The following is a 19,106-nucleotide window of genomic DNA, read 5'->3' as shown; positions in this document are numbered from 1 at the left end:
ATAAATTATTATAGGATAGCTATTTAATGCGACTTTTACTTATGTTTAATAATTTAATAAAAACGTTTTATTTTGATTTGTTTATTATCGTTACTTTGTTCTGCGTTCTTAACATTATTGTAAATTTATTTTTTTGTAAATCTATCCCACGAAATAAATATCAACTCGTTTTTGACATTACTCGATTTTTTCTATTCTTATTATTCTTCCTTTAGGATCACTATATGTATTATTTTCTAAGTGAAAGTTATTATGGAAGGCTGCGATGTTGCGCTACTGAATATTAATGTTGCGAGTAAGGGCCGTTTCACACGGAGCCGACGGACTGCGATTGAACGCGCGTTTGTAATCGCTTGTCGGTCTCACTAAGGAGCGTTTGGTTAGAATCTCGTTGCGTTGTCAATATCACTGCTGTCTTTTTAGTACGGTCGGAAAAATTTTGTAAATATTATATAGGCTTTTCTAATGACTATTTACGTCACAGAGATAATGACATAAGAAAGGCGCGGTAATACCAGCGATAATCAAATGCATAGTTAATCCATATTGTTGTAAACAGTCATGTACCTCGGTTTCTATTTCATCGTCTCTCTCTACATCTTATCTATCTGTCGTTGTTTTCTCCCTTCGTTTTCACCGTGTAGTTTCCCCAACTGTACGCCGATTGAAGGCATTGAATATATTTTATATAGATCAATAGATTCTACTACATTTACAGTGTTTTTCAACACCCCATCCAGATTCACCGAATCGTATGAAACACATATGCTGTAGGTTGTAGTATCTTCTTTCTGTTTTATGATAAATTTTCAGGATAAGACATTAAAAGAATTAAATATTAGTAATATTTTCGCACAAAAATGGAAACGGTGTGTAATAATAACAGTAATTTATCGACATGATTTGGATAACGTAGTAATCATAGAATATAAACTATAAAAAGAGTTTTTGAAAAGGATTTTTTACTATTTTTAGTTACTTGTGGTGTTGGGAATAGAAAGAATAGGAGAACAGGAAGTCAATAAGAAATAGGCGAGATAGGTTAGTAGGACTCCTTCTCAGGTATGAAGGTCTAGTCAGAGACATTAGAGACAGAAACTGAAGAGAGGTAGAGGTAGACCTAGATTAGATTACTGTTCGTAGATAGTTAAGGATGTGGGTTGTTCTAGTTTTAGGACCGAGCGGCATGGCCTAGAGGTCTAGACCATTGCTTAGCATTCGGGAGGACGCCGGTTCGACTCCGGGTCCGTCTGCCTTGGTACAAGTTTTTCTGTGGTTTCCTTGGATCACTTAGGCAAATGCTGAGGCAGTAATATTCCACAGATAATCTTTCAGTCTCTTCAGTCTTCATTTCGTCCGTCTCATCTTTCTCACCCGAACTACCACCCACTCATTCGAATTGCGAATAAGTGCTCCTAGATTGACTCCAATTAGATCCGAAGATCAAGTTGATAGAATGGTAAAGGAATATGAAACACGAATCACTTATAAAGGTTTGTACACTTCTCAAACCGAGTCTAGGTGTCTAGAGGTTTAGACCACTGTTTAATATACGGGAAGACATCGGTTCGATTCCGGGGTTGTCTGCCCTGATCCAAGTTTTTCTGTGGTTTCCTTGAATTACCCAGGCAAATGCTAGGATGCTGGTCCAGTAATATCCTACAAATAATCTTTCACTTTCTCTGTTCCGTCTTCATTTCATCTTTCCCACTCCAACCACCAGCTGGTGGCTACCCATTCCCACAATTCCTGAAAGCAGGCTGAAGAGGGCCTTTCTCCCTACCTTCCGCCGTAGTCCGAAGGGACTGCCCGCCCACCAGCATTACCGGCTGGTGGGAATGAAACACCCGAAAGTTTTTTTTTCTAGTTTTAGGAAAATGCGAAGATTAGCTCAGGATAGGAAAGAGTGGAGGTACGTGTCCACCCAATCTGAGGACTGACGACCTTATGATGATGATGATGATGGTGTTGGGGTTGAGAAATGACACCATCAAAAGAGTGACTCAATATATTTTATTAAAAAATACTGTTTATTCAAATAATTTGCAAGTACTTATTATCGTTAAATAAATTGATATCCTACATCTATAGGTACATACTTTTAGGAGAAAACAACTTATTTATTAACATATTAAATTTAAGTTTTATTTGAGCAAATGTCTTAATGAATTATATGTGTATCTCGAGCGCATAATTTGCTTGATAAGTGAAATTAATAGTATTATTTTTGTAATTTACTGTTCAACAATTCATAAAATTCCTCAGTGCCTTTTTGATTAGCTTCTTTATAATATGGAAGACTTTCCATTCTCTTGAGCCACGTACACATGCGAGGATAAATAGAAGGAGTAAGCGGCACAAAATACATTAAGCTTGTAACGGTAGATACTATACTGAAATCGGCGATTGTTAATTCATTTCCAGCAAAATAATCCGTTTTCTCTAGGAATGCTTCAGCCCAGTGATATCCTTCTTCGATGTCTTCAAGTTTTTCTTGGGGTACTTCTTTGCTTCCCCGTTGAACAATTTTTATCTGAAAATATGTAGTAGAATTGACAGCAATACGTATACATACATTGTAGGAAGAAATATAAATCCTTACGGTTAATGCACGCATTCTTGGGAACAGAATGGTACTTTCAAAAAATAGTCTTTGGTTGACAATCGCCCTCTTTTGAGGATCTTTTGGGTATAGAGAATCATTTTTGATATATTTGTCTAAAAGGTATATCATAATAGCATGGCTATCCCACATAACAAATCCATCATCATCTTGAAGAGTGGGAACGATTTGTTCAGGATTAAGCTAAAAAAGATGTTTAATGCTCGTTTAATGTTAAATGTCAACTTTTCTTAACAAAATTCAAGGTAAGACATTCGTTTTTATATATTGTTACGTACAAGCATGTATGTTATAATCAATGTATTTATTCCCGACGCCTCTTAAGTATGCCCGCAGGCAGAGACAAACCGATGCTCGTCAACGTTTATACTAAAGACGCGGAGGGTAATAAATCATACTCTGAGTGACACATATTTACGGCTTAACGAAAGGAGTTCTAGAATACTCTAGAACAGAGCCGGGCAAACTTTAACTTCGTAGGAGCCGCTACCTGAGGTTAATTTGGGTCACTCCATATCCTTCCATGATTACGAGAGTGTAAGCAGTAGATAATGAGCCATATTGCTTTCTCTTTTTCTTCTCCCTTCCACTCCCATATCAAGCCCCTTCATCCCGTAGACGAGCGAAGCCTCTCGCAATTTAAATAATACCTACGAAAATTTTCTAATGATCGTCCCGCAGCTCAGGGGTAGCATGACGGACTACGGTCCCAATACTATTGGGTTCGGCTATGGAAGAGGGGACTCAACTACGAAATGGAAGGGATAAGAAAAAGAAAGAAACATCTCACTCGTGCTCGCAGGGGCAGTGAGGAGCTCCTTGGCTATACCTGAGGAACACTCGAGAGTCAAAAGAGCCGTGTTTGTCCGGCTCTGGTTTATACTAAAGACGCGGAGGGTAATAAATCATACTCTGAGTGACACATATTTACGGCTTAACAAAAGGAGTTCTAGAATACTCTAGAATAGCACTGCCAAAACTAGCAATGCATTTTGAGCGTCGTATGGCTCCCATGTTAAATTCGAAGTCGCTAGATGGTTCAGCTAAGACGGCGCTAGAGCGAGTGAGATAGCAATATTTACGTATTGTCAAAACTCAGGTATAATTTGGGTCATTTTGCTGTCTTTGTTGCTCGAACGTCGCTTCAGCCGACCCGCGTGCTCTCTGTATATCGAATGCTAGACCTTTTCTGTCCCACCTAATCCGACCCATTGTTTTGCATGCTAGTTTCGACATAAAGGAAGTTTGGACAGCGCTCTCTAGAAGAATGAAGCCCAAGTGCAATATAAACTATTCTATAATCAATTTATCATTAAAAAATTCTTAAACAGTAGAAAGCAGTAATGTAGTGCATGTTTCTAGGGGTTTCAAATAGACTTCTTGATGTCTAATGATTTAGACGGCTTTAATCTTATGATGTATGTATTGATTGCTTTGAGGATTTAGGAATTAGGATTGGAGAATTTTTAACCCTAACAAATAGCATTGGACAAGGGTCCTAAGATTGTAGTACAGTAATAAGGATTCTTACGCATTTATTTGATTTTTTTTTTGTTTTCTAAAACAATTCAGCTTAACGATTATACTTTCTTTTTGTTTAAAATAGAGATATGCGTTTCGCTTCTATTTACGTTTATCGATACTTTGTAAATAATATACCTGCTATCAAATCTAGATATAAAAGTTGTTTGTAATGACGAGGCTAACTTGGGCAAGCTAGATAAACACCTTTCAAATATTATTATTGTATAAACCGTATACAATTCGATGGATAGTTTCTCCATTTTGTAATGTTTTTATTTAATTTAAACAAGGTGGTATTAATGGGTTATTAACATTCAGTTAATGATATAGATACAATATTTACACCAATTGTAGATTTTCCATATTTTCCAAAAATATCGAGAAAGTTATATAAAACATTATTTAAATATCTTGAACATAATTATTTTATTGAATTTTATTTGAATTGTAGTGTATGAAAATTGTCAAAATAATCAACTTTTTATGGGGGTGAGAGCGCCGCAAATTTTTTATGGAGTTTTACTCAGGTGACACCCTCTTTCGATCCCCCCCATCCCAACCCCGAACTTTTTATGGGGATGAGACTGTCACGAACTTTTTATGGTACAGTTGTGGGGGAGACCTCCTCTTTCGATCCCTCCTTCGGGGGTGGGGGGCATCATCTAGACCTTTACCGTTCTTTTAATTGAATGTCTTAATGGTATCGCAAGAATTATCAAAACAAACCTATACCAACGCTAGATTCGTAGATGTTGTCACATTATTATATAGTGATAATGATAATCAGTAAAATGAGGGTTAATAAATAAATAACTGTTGTTCTGATAGCCACGATATGAATAGATAAGATAGAGGAAGTTCTACATCCTCAGTACTCTTTCAATGTGTTATTTTTTCAAAACAACTTAAAATATTAATAATAGAATCTCTTTACTGTTTTGGAAACAATAAGAATATTTTTTGTTATATTCATTTTTATTATTCAAAAAATTTGTGTAATTGTTAAAAACAAAAAAAAAAATTATTGTACATCATCATCATAATTGAATGAACAACTTACCTTTGTGAATTCGGGCGTTTTGTGTTCTCCAACAAGCAGATTGACTCGTTTATAAACCAAATTAAAATTAGTTGCTTTGGCCAATAGAAATACAGCCCTGCACGGAGGACTTCCGGCAATTTGGTATAAGATTGGAGCCATGCTTTAATTCAACTTATGTACTTTATAGTTGTTAGCGTTTGGATTCCCAATGTATACTGAACGTACACTCGCGCGTTTTATTTTATTTTAAGCATTCAATATCTATGTAAGTATGTCATTCAAGCTGCTAACGGATCAGCTATTACGTCATATTTAACAGTCAAGTCATGGAAACGTTTTCTAGTAGCGAATTATAGGATACTTGAATTTAATAAATAGAAATACTGGTTCATCATCCTCATCTTCACAGAATCGTCAAACTGGTTGAACATGCACAGCCACTCGTTCCTTTCCTGAGCTAATCTTTTCATTTCCTTAAAACTAGAACATTCTACATCCTTAACCATTTATGAATAGTAATCTAATCTAAGTCTACTTCTACTCCTCTTAATTCCTGTTTCTTCTAATATGTCTCTTACTAGTTCTTCACGCCTGAAAAGGTGTGCTACCAATGTATCTCGCCTATTTTTTAGTGTTGACTTCCATAGCGCCCTCTATTCTCCTACTCAGTACCACAGTTAATATGAGTGCCAAGTAGGCAAATTATACTTCATTTACTTTCTCTAGCGAGAAAAAAGCTCATTATAGTCTCGACTCTTGTTCATTAAACATACTTTTTCATACAGTACCTATCAAAAGTTTTGTTCAACCATGAATAGTAGTGCATGTCGAAAATAAGCGTTAAAGCCTTTAATATGTCTTCAAATATAAATAAACGTCTCGTTGATATTTTCAGTAGTAATTGGTACCAATAACAGCACATTTGAGCAATGCAATTGTAGTGGATAAAATGGTCAATTTTTCCGTGCAGTACTGTACGGATTATACGCTCCTCACCGGTTAAGAGTTTGGCCGAGNTACAGAAAGTAAACGAAGTATACGTATTCATATTTTTTACTTACTGAGCACTGTAATACGTACACCTAATTAATTTCACCAAAGTGCAAACTTTCATCTTTGGAGCCATGTCTTTTAATTAATAATAATCTACCTAATCTTTCAAAATCGCCATATACCTACAAGACAACCAACACACAATTGTAAATATAATTTCTATAATAATTAGTTGTTTTAATTTAATTTTATTATCAGGTATTGTGGTCAATTCCCTTTTGCCCTTATCACTATGTCATCATGTCTTTAATGGCGGTAAATGGGTGAATTATGGTCAGTGAATAGTGTGAAACTCGAACCATTTAATTTTAGAAAAGTATTAAAATTTTCTAAATTTCATAGTTGGAAAGCATATTTGGCACTATTGGACAATGGTAAGCTATTTGTACTTGTTTTGTCTACTGGATGAATATTTAGACGCCGTCACTGTCAGGTATGATTTTTGTGTTAATGATCACAAAAAACCAAATAGATACACATTTACTTTATTTAAAAGAAATTAGCAAGAAACACAAATTTGAGACCCCAGAGTAAAAATGTAGGTACTTATAGATCACCTTTAACTTTGTAATTTCTGCTTCAATGATTGATAGAGCTGATCTGTACCATCTTGATTTGCCTCCTTGTAATACGGAAGGCTTTCCATCCTCTTCAGCCAGGCATGCAATTTTGGATAATTAGATGAAGTCAAGGGTACAAAGAACATCAGACTTGTAATAGTTGATACGATGCTAAAATCTGCAATCGTTAAATTGTCGCCAGCGAAATAATTTTTGTTTTGCAAAAAGGCTTCCGCCCAAGCATATGCTTGTTTTATGTCATCAAGTTTTTCTTGTGGAATTTCCTTACTATTGTGGAAGAAAATTTTTATCTGAAAATAAATTTTCTGATTAATATCGTCTGTATATTTGTTAAAGAAGAATAGAGACCATAGGGGGGTACGCATAGCAAATAGCCCCAGAGGGATATATCAAAATCATTTTTCAGGATATCAATATTAGTACTAATCAGATTTGTTGATACTGCAAGTTTCAGACCTCTATCTGTTTTGGCTTTTGAATAAATCGATAAAAATCAAAAATCAGAAAATTGTTTGATTTGAATACGTTACGGATGCAGATAAAAATATTTATAATAATCATCATAAAAAAAGGGGTTTCTTCGAAAATTATATTTTTTCTTTATGGCAACGTTCTAGAACAATTTTGAAGAAAAGAGGTTTATGTCTCCACCCAAATATTTAAATTGATCAAAAATGTACGCCACACTGAAAAAAAAAATAAATTTTGGCATAAAAAGCAATTTATTTGGATAAGTATTTATATCTTTGAAACAGCAGAAACGAAACGTGTTTAACTAATTTTTAAGTGATAGCCTCATTAGGAAATATTGAAAACAACAATTTTCTTTTTATCAGAATATTTAGAAATTGTTTATAAACTAAATAAAATGATAGTTTAAAAATCGTGAAATTGACGAAATTACAAATATATAAAAATAACATATTATATTAAACAGCTTATCGTCCTATTAACTTTCAAAATCGTTAAACATTTACTGGCGAGAAAGAAGTGTTTTCTCCATTTTCCTTTTTTTAATTGATAAGAAATGTACAGGAAGTATAAAATAACATTAAGAATGTGATTGGCTTACCGTTAAAGCACGCAATCTGGGAAACAGGATTCCACTATCAAAATGAAGCATTTGGTTTATAACTGCCCGTGCTTTGGGACAATTTGGATATAAGGAATTATTTTTGCCATACCTTTCCATTAGGTAGACCATTATTGCATGACTGTCCGAAATAACAAATCCGTCATCATCTTGCAACGTTGGGACAGTCTGTTGAGGATTAATCTAAAATGGAAGCAAAGTATTTGAATTATAAGCAGCTAGTTATAGTTGTAAAAATACATAAATAATGAAAAATACTTTTGGTTGCTTAATTTTCACCAACTACTAAAGCTGATGGTCGAGAAGTCCCTCCGGACTACGCCGGAGAAGACTCTCTTCAGCCCCCCTTTTTGTAATCGCAGGAAGGGTGTGACGAACCTTAAGTAATGGTCTAAACATCTAAAGTCAAGACCATGCCGCTCTCTGTCATACACAGGGGATGTTCCGAAATAAAACCCAGCATACTGGCAAGTGCTGATGACGTCATGAATTGACGACATATTGTACTGGTGTGCCACCATATTGTACCTGGTAAGACAATTGTGACGTAGTAGTAGATCAAACATACTTTGAGGAATTTTTTTTGTAAGAAACTTTATTAACTTTTGGAGCAAAAACCCAAACACTATCCCCAATATGGCGTCAATTTGACGTCAACGTACTGGCCAGTATGTATATTTCGGAACGTATGGCGTCGATGCATGACGTCATCAGCATTGGCCAGTATGCTAGGTTATGTTTCGGAACACAACCATAATAACATTTTGCGCACTTATAATAATCAATAATTTCTTACCTTGGTAAATTCGGGTTTTTTGTGTTCTCCTCCAAGGACGTCTAGAGTTTTGAAATTAGCTTGCAAACCAGCTGCCTTCAGTAAAAGATAAACAGCTCTGCATGGGGGACTTGATGGGATATCGTACAATGTTGGAGCCATTTCGTTTATAACAATTGAACATAAATTTTTAAACGGTACTTGTTAGCGTTACTCAGCAACTGATGAAAATAATATTCGGTACGTGCGGTATTTATGCAATACTTCACTCCACTGTAATAATATTCCATTAAAAAGTTTATGATAAGCGGCGGTTATCAAATATGCCCTGATTCATGAACCGTTTCAAATTTTTATGTTTGTGTTGGAATTGTGTTGATTTATTGAAATACTTAAGTAGTAGATATTAAAGTAGTATGAATTACTAACACAGAAGAAACTGAGTTTTTTAATACAGTCCCTCACAATTAAAAATAGGTAGACTTTAAAATCCAGATTTGTAGTATTTTGCAGGATCCTTTGGATCATCGAACATGCTCTTTCTAATAAAATTAATCGTAAAATATTTTCATACCGGTAACACTTCCTGTTCTAGATTCAAATGAAATATTATGCATATTTTTACATTTCTGAATTTTAAATTGAATTATAATGTCCGATTTAAGTGCACTTTTTTTCAAAAATCTTAATCGTGACCGAGATGTTTCGAATTTTTGAAAATGTATTATGAAAACATATAATCCTTCTTATTAGCGATGATAAACTTTTAACGACATTTTTCCATAATTCGAATAATATACATAATATAATTTGTGCATATAATATATATGTAATAGAAATATNGCAGTCCTTCCGGACAACGCCGGAAGGTAGGGCGGAAGGCCCTTTTCAGCCTGCTTTCAGGAATCGTGGGAATGGGTGGGTGGTGGTTCAGGTGAGAAAGTTGAGACGGACGAAATGAAGACAGAAGAAAATGAACGATTATCTGTGGAATATTACTGCCTCTTCAAAATCAATTAGCTATCACGACACTCTGAACTTCATTGACTATTAATTGTAATGCAAGATAATCCGTTAATAAGGATTTTATTAAATATACAGGATGTTTCATGGAGGTATTTTTAATTATTATTTCATAAGTTGCTTTTCATAAAATTTTGTTACGCCAATGACAAAGAATATCTTCATTTTCACATTATTATATTAATACCATACATCAAGAAGTTCTCAGGTAATTTAATAGACACCTCAATAAACCTAATTCCAATTACTTACTAAGAACATCACTAGATTTTATTATTTTTCATTAGCGTCACATATCAACTGATGACGAATGTTACATAAGTTTTTACGATAAGAAATAAGAACAATCATGTTACTAAAAGGCATTTATTTGTCTAAAGGTTAATGAACTGTGTTATTGTTTTCAGCTGTTTTATCTGGGTCTTTTACATTTAGTTTACAATTATACGGGGATCTATTTACATGCTTTCTCCAAAAAAGCTATCACATTGTCCCTTTCATCGGCTTTTTTCAATCCAGCGAATGTCATTTTGGTTCCTGAAAAAGGATATAGGTAACTTAAAACAACAATAGCAAAGGTATATGAAGAAATTTTGGAGAAAGAAGTGGCTGATTTTAAATATCTAGGAAGTCAGATAAGTCAGGACGGAAGGACTAGTAGGGATATAAAGCAGAGGATAGCGCAGGGTCGAGTCGTCTTCAATAAAAAGAAGTCAATTCTATGCTCGCGAACGATAAATTTAGAAATTTGAAAAAGATTGTTAAATGTGTATGTTTGGAGTACGGTGCTGTATGGGTGCGAAACATGGACAGTGGGCGCGGCGGAAAAGAAAAGGTTAGAATCATTCAAAATTTGTGATGCTGACGGCGAATGCTAAAGATACCGTTGATGGAGAAGGTTAGAAATGAAGAGGTATTAGAAATAAAAGGAGAATAGAAGACTGTATGGAAGTCAATAAAAAATAGGGCGATACGTTGATAGGACACCTTCTCAGGCATCAAGGTCTAGTCAGAGACATAATTGAGGTAGAAACGGGAGTTAGGAGTAGAGGTAGATCTAGATTATATTATTGTTCGCAAATAGTTACGAATGTAGGATGTTCTAGTTTCAGGGAAATGCGAAGATTAGCTCAGGATAGGAAGAAGTGGACGTCCACGACCAATCAGTCTTAGGACTGACGACCTACAAATATTATAAGTGCTATCAGCACAGGGCAAAATAGTATTACGTAAATGAAAGTTAGTATCAGCAATTTATTCTGAAGTGTACGGTGTGTTGCATACCTACTTACAAACAATTCCTTTAAATTTTAATCACTGATTACTATACATCTATTAAAAAACTATAATGGCCGACATCATTGACAATGCGACAACAATTGAAAAAGAATGATGGCCGACAACAGCAACAATTAGAAAAGAATGATGGCCGACAACAGCAACAATTAGAAAAGAATGATGGCCGACACTACGTCATAGTGGAACAATAAAAATGGCCGACTATTGACAATACGAATAAACGTAGAGCTTTTTTTAATTATAATTATACTAATATATATAAAATTAAGAGTGTTGTCAGCACAGGGCAAAGTCCAACTATTGCTGTCACTGATGTCAATGCTTTAAAGCGCACGAATATAAACAGTTACAATCAAAACGATTTTCAAACAATTTTTAACACAATGAAAGTGATTAAACAAATTGTTCACGAAAGTTAATTTCGACCGCTCAAAGCATTAGTGCTTAGAACTAGTGTAGAATAATAATTTTTCTTAAAAATAGCGATATAAAGACCCTTAGGTAGTTGCACCTTTATTTCATATGCCTAGACGTCACTGGAGTTATTTTTTAATTGTTTTATATATCTAACTCTTACTAGGCTCTATGTGTAATGGTCTTATACGAACATCTGCTTTTTGTGTAATCAATATATAAATTCATTCTTATGTCGCGCATTTTAGCCATGCGGAAACCGTTTGGCCAGTTGTTCCGCATACTTCTTCAGTGAACGTAGATTGCTATAACATCATTAATTTGATATATGGTTCGCTCATTTGGGACCTACTTAAACAATTTGGCTAGTTTTTCGTAATAGACCTGAAGCTGAATGGGAAGAGTCTCGTCCTGGACGCGTCTGGCGCAATTTAGATTTTATTGTTATTTTAGAGGTTTTTCTAGCATTCAAAAACTAACTTAATACTCTTCTACATCAGGAAAATCGTTACAATTTGTGACATGTTTCACATTTTTCCCTTACACAATTTTGTACATTTACGTCTTTTATAAAAACTACAAATGGATAAATATTCTATCACCTGGAACATATTTCTTGGGATCTGAAAGGTATTCATTCAAAGAGGACTTGTTCCAACTGATAGCTTTGCTCTTCATACTGTCCGAGTAATTGAATCCTGGCGCAGTTCCAGACTTCCTACTGAACATCCCGTTTAAGTTCGGACCGACCTTGTGCTTTCCTCCTTTTTCTGTTGTATGGCATGTTGCGCACACCTTTGTGAACGTTGATTTGCCCTTATCAGCGTCTCCCATTCCACAAAAATTTTAACACCTGTCAAAGTTTTAGAAATGCCAGTTGGTTATCTTGGGCTACTTGATTTATAACAACTGGCGATATATATAGATACTGCTGTAAAAAAAAAAAACTTTTGGGTGTTTCATTCCCACTAGCCAGTAATGCTGGTGGGCGGGCTGTCCTTCCGGACAACGCCGGAAGGTAGGGCGGAAGGCCCTTTTCAGCCTGCTTTCAGGAATCGTGGGAATGGGTGGGTGGTGGTTCAGGTGAGAAAGTTGAGACGGACGAAATGAAGACAGAAGAAAATGAACGATTATCTGTGGAATATTACTGTCTGCCTAAGTGGTCCAAGAAAACTACAGGAAAACTTGGACCAAGGCAGACGGACCCGGAATCGAACCGGCGTCCTCCCGAATGCTAAGCAATAGTCTAAACCTCTAGGCCACGCCGCTCGGTACTGAACGTACAAAAAAAAAAAACTTTTGGGTGTTTCATTCCCACTAGCCAGTAATGCTGGTGGGCGGGCAGTCCTTCCGGACAACGCCGGAAGGTAGGGCGGAAGGCCCTTTTCAGCCTGCTTTCAGGAATCGTGGGAATGGGTGGGTGGTGGTTCGGGTGAGAAAGTTGAGACGGACGAAATGAAGACAGAAGAAAATGAACGATTATCTGTCGAATATTACTGTCTGCCTAAGTTGTCCAAGAAAACTACAGGAAAACTTGGACCAAGGCAGACGGACCGGGAATCGAACCGGCGCCCTCCCGAATGCTAAGCAATAGTCTAAACCTCTAGGCCACGCCGCTCGGTACTGAACGTACAAAAAAAAGAAAAAACTTTTGGGTGTTTCATTCCCACTAGCCAGTAATGCTGGTGGGCGGGCAGTCCTTCCGGACTACGCCGGAAGGTAGGGCGGAAGGCCCTCTTCAGCATGCTTTCAGGAATCGTGGGAATGGGTGGGTGGTGGTTCGGATCAGAAAGTTGAGACGGACGAAATGAAGACAGAAGAGAATGAAAGATTATCTGTGGAATATTACTGCCTCAGCATTTGCCTAAGTGATCCAAGGAAACCACGGAAAAACTTGGATTAAGGCAGACCGACCCAGAATATATGGGTCAAATATTGTAGGTCAAAACTAATAACAAAAAAAATAGTCTGTAATTATTTTCTTTCAAAAATTCGGATGTTCAGTGCTCTCCATTACTTGTATTAATATTTTTCAAATCCGTATTTATTACTTAAAACCTTTGTTTGTAGTTGTAACGCTATAATTACCCACCTTGCAAAAATTCATTAAAATGCAAGGGCGAAGCCATTTTTACAACACAGCAATAAATGGACAAATTACGTACTTATTTACCCAGATGGCTATTGTTATCATTTACATAGTCCTCGTTAAGATAACACTAATTTGGTTTGTATTACAATATTAAAACTTATCTGATAAACATCTGTTGTCGGTGAACTGAAGCAACACCGTGCAGGTATTCATCGTCAGTTGTTACTCGAGCAACTCAATTGAAATTACAACTCATCACAGAAATATTGTTGTTAACAATTATAGAATGAACGTTTGCTTTATGTGTACATAAAGTGTACTATTGTTATATTAATAGAACTTCAAAAATAAAACCTGGATATGTAATAGACAAATTAAAAAAAAAAAGGCTGAAGCTGCATCAATTTCACTTCCAAATACTGACAGACTCGAGTTATAAACCGTTATTATATTGACTAACTCTTCGAATTGATACGGACAACAGTATTAATGAAACAAAATGTCGTATTTGGATCGAAGTCAATTTATTATTTAAACAAAAATATTTTACCACAAATTTTCTTAAGCAGGTTTTGGGTTTACGAGTGCTTGAAGTATCTGAAGTGCTTTTTCGTTGACTTCATCGAAATACGGTAACTCTTTCATTCTCTTAATCCAGGCAGTGATTTTTGGAAATTCATCTGGCGAAGGCGGGCAATACACGATCGAAACAACTTCCGTTGCTAGACTGAAGTCTGCAACAGTAAGTTCATTTCCGGCAATATATTTCCCCTTTTCCAGGAACTTTTCCAGGAAGCCATAAGCTTCTTTTATTTCGTCAATAGATTCCTGGGAAATCCCGGCTTCTGGATGAAACAAAAGACCTACCTAACATAAAATAATTGAAGTTACAGATACATGAGATGTCTAACACTAATTACAGTAGAACCTCTTTAAGTCGAATCTCGATAAGTCGAAAACCTCCAAAACTTGAAAAAATGTTTTGTTCTCTTCCCTTCAAGCCCCAAAACCTCCATTATTCGAAATCTCAACCCTCTATTAATCGAAATAATCAGTGAGTCCCTGCAAGCCATTTTGGTACCTTTACAAGCTGATAATTTGAAACTTTTTACGTCTATTGTTCGAAGAAAACTAAGTTATCGACTTTAATGATTTTCCAACATTGTAAGTACACCAAATATTAACCTCTACAAGTCGAATCAAAATCCGCCTAAGTCGAAAAATCTCTAACTCGAATTTTTTAGCGTCTTCCTTGATGCTCGAGTTATAGAGGTTCTACTGTATTATGTTATGTACATGTAAAATAAACTCACAAACGTTCTTGCAATTCGTGGAAATAATGTGCCACAGCTAAAATGAAGTCTTTGGTCTATAATTGCTCTTTTCTGTAAATCTTTTGGATAGAAAGAACTTTTTTCGTCGTACTTGCTGGCCAAATATGTATTAATTGCATGACTATCCCAAACTGTAAAACCATCTTCGTCGACCAAGGTTGGAACCGTATGTTGAGGATTTAACTGTAATGTAGTCATTTAATACTTCACCCAAAATTCTATTTTCGCATCATACACGACATATCAAAACTCCAAATACTATTTTCATAACAAAAACTATACCAAAACAGTTTATCAAAAATGAATTAATATGTTTACATGAGGACTTCTGAAATAAGTCAATGAAAAATACAAATATCAATTATTATAAACATGTACATTGAATAAACAAAATGTACTGTTATTTTTAATAAACTTTTATCAATTTGGAAATCTTTATCGGGTCTGCCGAATAATTTCATTTTAATTAATTCATATCACGATAATTTCAAGGGTTCTTCACATTATCATTTTGAACGGTATTTTCAGAAGAGTCAAAAGATTACAATAAGAATACCATCCGACTTCGAATCATGATTGCGTACTCGTCGTTCAAAGCAGTTGGGGTGAGCAAAGATTGATCAACGATCCATTCAGCCCTTAACATTACATTGGAGATGGGGAATCGGTACTTTGGGCACGGTATAAAGATTCTATACAGTAAGGAGAGGGATGCATGCGCGTGGTTAGAAGTGAACTTACTGTATGGAATCTTTATACTGTGGTATGGGCGTGGCTGGGAAGTGAATCTACTGTAGAGAATCTTTATACTGCGCTTTGAGCGTTTTCGATGACAATGTCAATAATACGTAATAGCTGAGTAGATATTTTAGTTTATTCACGAACTGCAGTGGCATAGTGACAAATAAAATTATTGTACCATCGGATTAATGAATTCCATTAGTGTTTTAGAGGACAATGCGTTTTCGCGTTTAAGATAAATATGATGCACTGAAAAATTAAACTGCCGATGCCTCACTTACGTTTAAACGGGCCGATAAACGACAAATGTAAATATTCAAAAGAGAGCGTTACTTACTTTTAGAAATTCCGGTTTATGTTGTTCCCTTTGCATTAAATCCACACGCTTAAACGTTACATTTTTTAATCCCAGTGCTTTTATAGTTAGAATGCTACTTCTTGCTGGTGGACTAGCATCGGCAAAGTACAAGGTAATAGTCATTTCTTTCTATCTTTACACTTGAACTAAACTGAATGTTTCGTTAGGTGATAATAAAGCGATATAAATATATTTTTAATTCCCACCATTGCAACGTTGAGCACTTTATTATATTGTCAACAACTTCAAATTTTTATTATCAGATAAATGGCAAGGATATCTAATAGTGATAATGTGGTGAATGTTACAAATTTTGAGCAAAAAGTTAATCATCTACGTACGTAGAAATGATACAGAAAAAAATCAATTTGATAATAAGTATTTCATGATTAATTTTTCACTTGGAGTAAAAAGTAGATTTGGATTTATAGCAATTGGAATAAAAATTGAAAAATAAAACACAATCGGTATATGTATTCTCCATTTTCATAATATCTAATTGTAAGCCTTTGGTGCCCAGCACTTGACCCATACCAGTCAGGGACTTCCCTCCACTATAAACTTTCAACTTAATAAATAGTATCTAACCCCTGGTGCATATCACACAACTCCTAGTGCATGCCACATAACTCCTGGCGCATGCCACATAATCCTTGGTGTAAAACACTTCTTAATAGTCAATCTAGGAAGCTCTTCAAAGCACTCACATTTTAATTTTAGATCTTCTATATCATAATCTAACCTAAGTCCTTGATGCCTAGCATTTCATCCATACCAGTGAAGACTCCTTTCCCATACTATAACCATTTAACCTAGCAGATACTCCATAACTCCTGGTGCATACCAAATAGCCTTTGGTGCATATCTTATGACACTTGGTGCATGCTACATAACCCCTAGTGCACGTCACATAACCCCTGTCGCATGCCACATAATCCTTGGTGTAAAACACTTCTTAATAGTCAATCTAGACAAAGCACTCTCATTTAATTACAGATCTTCTATATCATAATCTAATCTAAGTCCTTGATGCCTAGCATTTCACCCATACTAGTCAAGACTACTTCTCCATATAACCATTTAACCTACCAGATACTCCATAATCCCTGGTGCATACTAAATAGCCTTTGGTGCATATCTTATGACACTTGGTGCATGCTACATAACCCCTAGTGCACGTCACATAACCCCTGTCGCATGCCACATAATCCTTGGTGTAAAACACTTCTTAATAGTCAATCTAGACAAAGCACTCTCATTTAATTACAGATCTTCTATATCATAATCTAATCTAAGTCCTTGATGCCTAGCATTTCACCCATACTAGTCAAGACTACTTCTCCATATAACCATTTAACCTACCAGATACTTCATAATCCCTGGTGCATACTAAATAGCTTTTGGTGCATATCTTATGACACTTTGTGCATGCTTTATAACCCCTAGTGCATGCCACATAACCACTGGTGTATAAAACTTATTACTAACCAATTAGGGAAGCTTTACAAAGTTTGTGATTTTGGGAAGTAAATATACTTTTGTAGACGAAATGTAGTTACATGTTATTCCACCAAAAACCGATAACATAATCCTATCGAGAATGCACAATGATACAATGTACATCTATATATGAACGTATATTTTATTGTTGCCGTACAAAAATCTATTTTTGAACACTTTTGGTATAAAGTATTATAGTAGATAGGTAACTAGTTAAATCGGCACCTACCAAACCAAGTGCACTATTATTCTTTAATCAGCATTATTGGATTTAAGGTACCTAAATGCATTAGCAAAACAACTCCTTGATAAAAATAATTGTGCCTGCTGGTTTGATAGTGGCTTTTAGTAAATTTGGTTGACGATTATCATTGAAATTATTCTAGTTGTTCAAGTTTAGATTTCATAATGTCTTTGTACAGTTTTATTCCGTTGTCGTTGACTTCCTTGAAATACGGTAATGCTTCCATTCTCTTGATCCACAAGGATATTCGAGGAAATTCGTCTGCTTGAATGGGAACGAAAAAAGAAACAGAAAATATACTTGTGACGATTTGAAAATCGGCAACTGTTAGCTGGTTTCCAGTTACATAATCGCCACTTCTTAAGAAAGTTTCCAAGAAGCTGTAGGCCTCTTTTATGCTGTCTACGTCTGATTTAGGAACTACCTTAGTCTTACCAGCAACCAGATTTTTCTGAAAATATTGTCTGATAATTAAAAAACTAAAACTATGAATCCTTTTATAACTTATTTGCCATTTATCTTATAAAATATTTTTTACTTACAATTAAGGTAGAAAATCGTTGAACTAATGTGCCGCTATCAAAGTAAAGCCTTTGATCAACAACGGCCTTCTTCTTAAGATCCTTAGGGTAAAGTGAATCATTTTTACCATACTTTTTCACTAAGTAGGAATTAATTGCATGACTTTCCCAGATTGCAAATCCATTTTCTTCTACCAATGTTGGTACAGTGTGTTGTGGATTCAACTAAAGTTTTACGTATTGTAAATTAGGAACGGATATAGAATCGGTAAATAATTTTTATCAAAATTGAAATATATACATATTTACTCACTTTCAGAAATTCTGGCTGGAGTTGCTCACCGTTAGCTAAATCTAATACTTTCAAATTTAGCTTCAGTCCCAATTCTTTAGCTGTTAATAAAACGCTTCGCGAAGGAGCAGAATGTTCAGAGTGGTAAAGCGTAGGGGCCATTTTTATTACCTAGTTTTGATAGTGATGTAACTTAGAACTTCGAATAACAATTGAGATTGGATTTGGAGTAACATTACACTTTAATTTTTATTATCGCATTCAGCTCAATATGCCTTATCTTGCGATGGGTTTTTATCTGTAACGTGTAGATATATATACAAAAGTAGTCAAAACGAAATTTTTAAGGTAGCAAATACATAATGTTGAGAAAAATGATAAAGGAATTTGTTAAAAGTTAATTGTAGATAGGTATATTAAATATGTCATTATTATCTATTTGAAACATGTAAAAGTAGGAAATTTTCAAATTATTTAACTTAAAGATTGAGAAAGTTATCGTAATAATTATCTTTTTATATCAGTTGTAAGTGTGAAATAAAAAATATCTACACTTTACATATCTATCACATAAAATTACAATGAAAATGAAATCAT

At 35.1% G+C, this 19,106-nt stretch overlaps 3 protein-coding genes across 3 annotated transcripts; all 3 read right to left on the bottom strand.

Annotated features, from left to right (window-relative positions):
• Positions 1 to 2,009: 2,009 nt before the first annotated feature.
• On the bottom strand, positions 2,010 to 8,971 carry LOC108742619. The gene is made up of 6 exons (XM_018477891.2): positions 8,713 to 8,971; positions 7,896 to 8,099; positions 6,803 to 7,113; positions 5,208 to 5,349; positions 2,603 to 2,806; positions 2,010 to 2,533 (listed from the first exon to the last, which is right to left on the bottom strand). The coding sequence occupies exons 1-6, from the start codon at positions 8,851 to 8,853 to the stop codon at positions 2,222 to 2,224; spliced, it is 1,314 nt and encodes a 437-aa protein (XP_018333393.1). The 5' UTR covers positions 8,854 to 8,971; the 3' UTR covers positions 2,010 to 2,221.
• Positions 8,972 to 10,066: 1,095 nt separating this feature from the next.
• On the bottom strand, positions 10,067 to 12,426 carry LOC108742630 (cytochrome c-like). Its single transcript, XM_018477901.2, has 2 exons — positions 12,030 to 12,426; positions 10,067 to 10,251 (listed from the first exon to the last, which is right to left on the bottom strand). The coding sequence occupies exons 1-2, from the start codon at positions 12,259 to 12,261 to the stop codon at positions 10,169 to 10,171; spliced, it is 315 nt and encodes a 104-aa protein (XP_018333403.1). The 5' UTR covers positions 12,262 to 12,426; the 3' UTR covers positions 10,067 to 10,168.
• Positions 12,427 to 14,021: 1,595 nt separating this feature from the next.
• Positions 14,022 to 18,742, bottom strand: LOC108742618. The gene is made up of 6 exons (XM_025978175.1): positions 18,531 to 18,742; positions 18,239 to 18,442; positions 17,833 to 18,147; positions 15,932 to 16,081; positions 14,833 to 15,036; positions 14,022 to 14,386 (listed from the first exon to the last, which is right to left on the bottom strand). Exons 1-6 carry the CDS (start codon positions 18,669 to 18,671, stop codon positions 14,081 to 14,083), a joined length of 1,320 nt encoding a protein of 439 aa, XP_025833960.1. The 5' UTR covers positions 18,672 to 18,742; the 3' UTR covers positions 14,022 to 14,080.
• Between the last annotated feature and the right edge of the window lie 364 nt (positions 18,743 to 19,106).

This window comes from Agrilus planipennis, unplaced genomic scaffold, assembly GCF_000699045.2.
Source record: "Agrilus planipennis isolate EAB-ADULT unplaced genomic scaffold, Apla_2.0 scaffold335, whole genome shotgun sequence".
NCBI lineage: Eukaryota > Metazoa > Arthropoda > Insecta > Coleoptera > Buprestidae > Agrilus > Agrilus planipennis.
The sequence above is the reverse complement of the archived record's forward strand: the minus strand, read 5'-3'. Positions and strand labels throughout refer to the sequence as shown.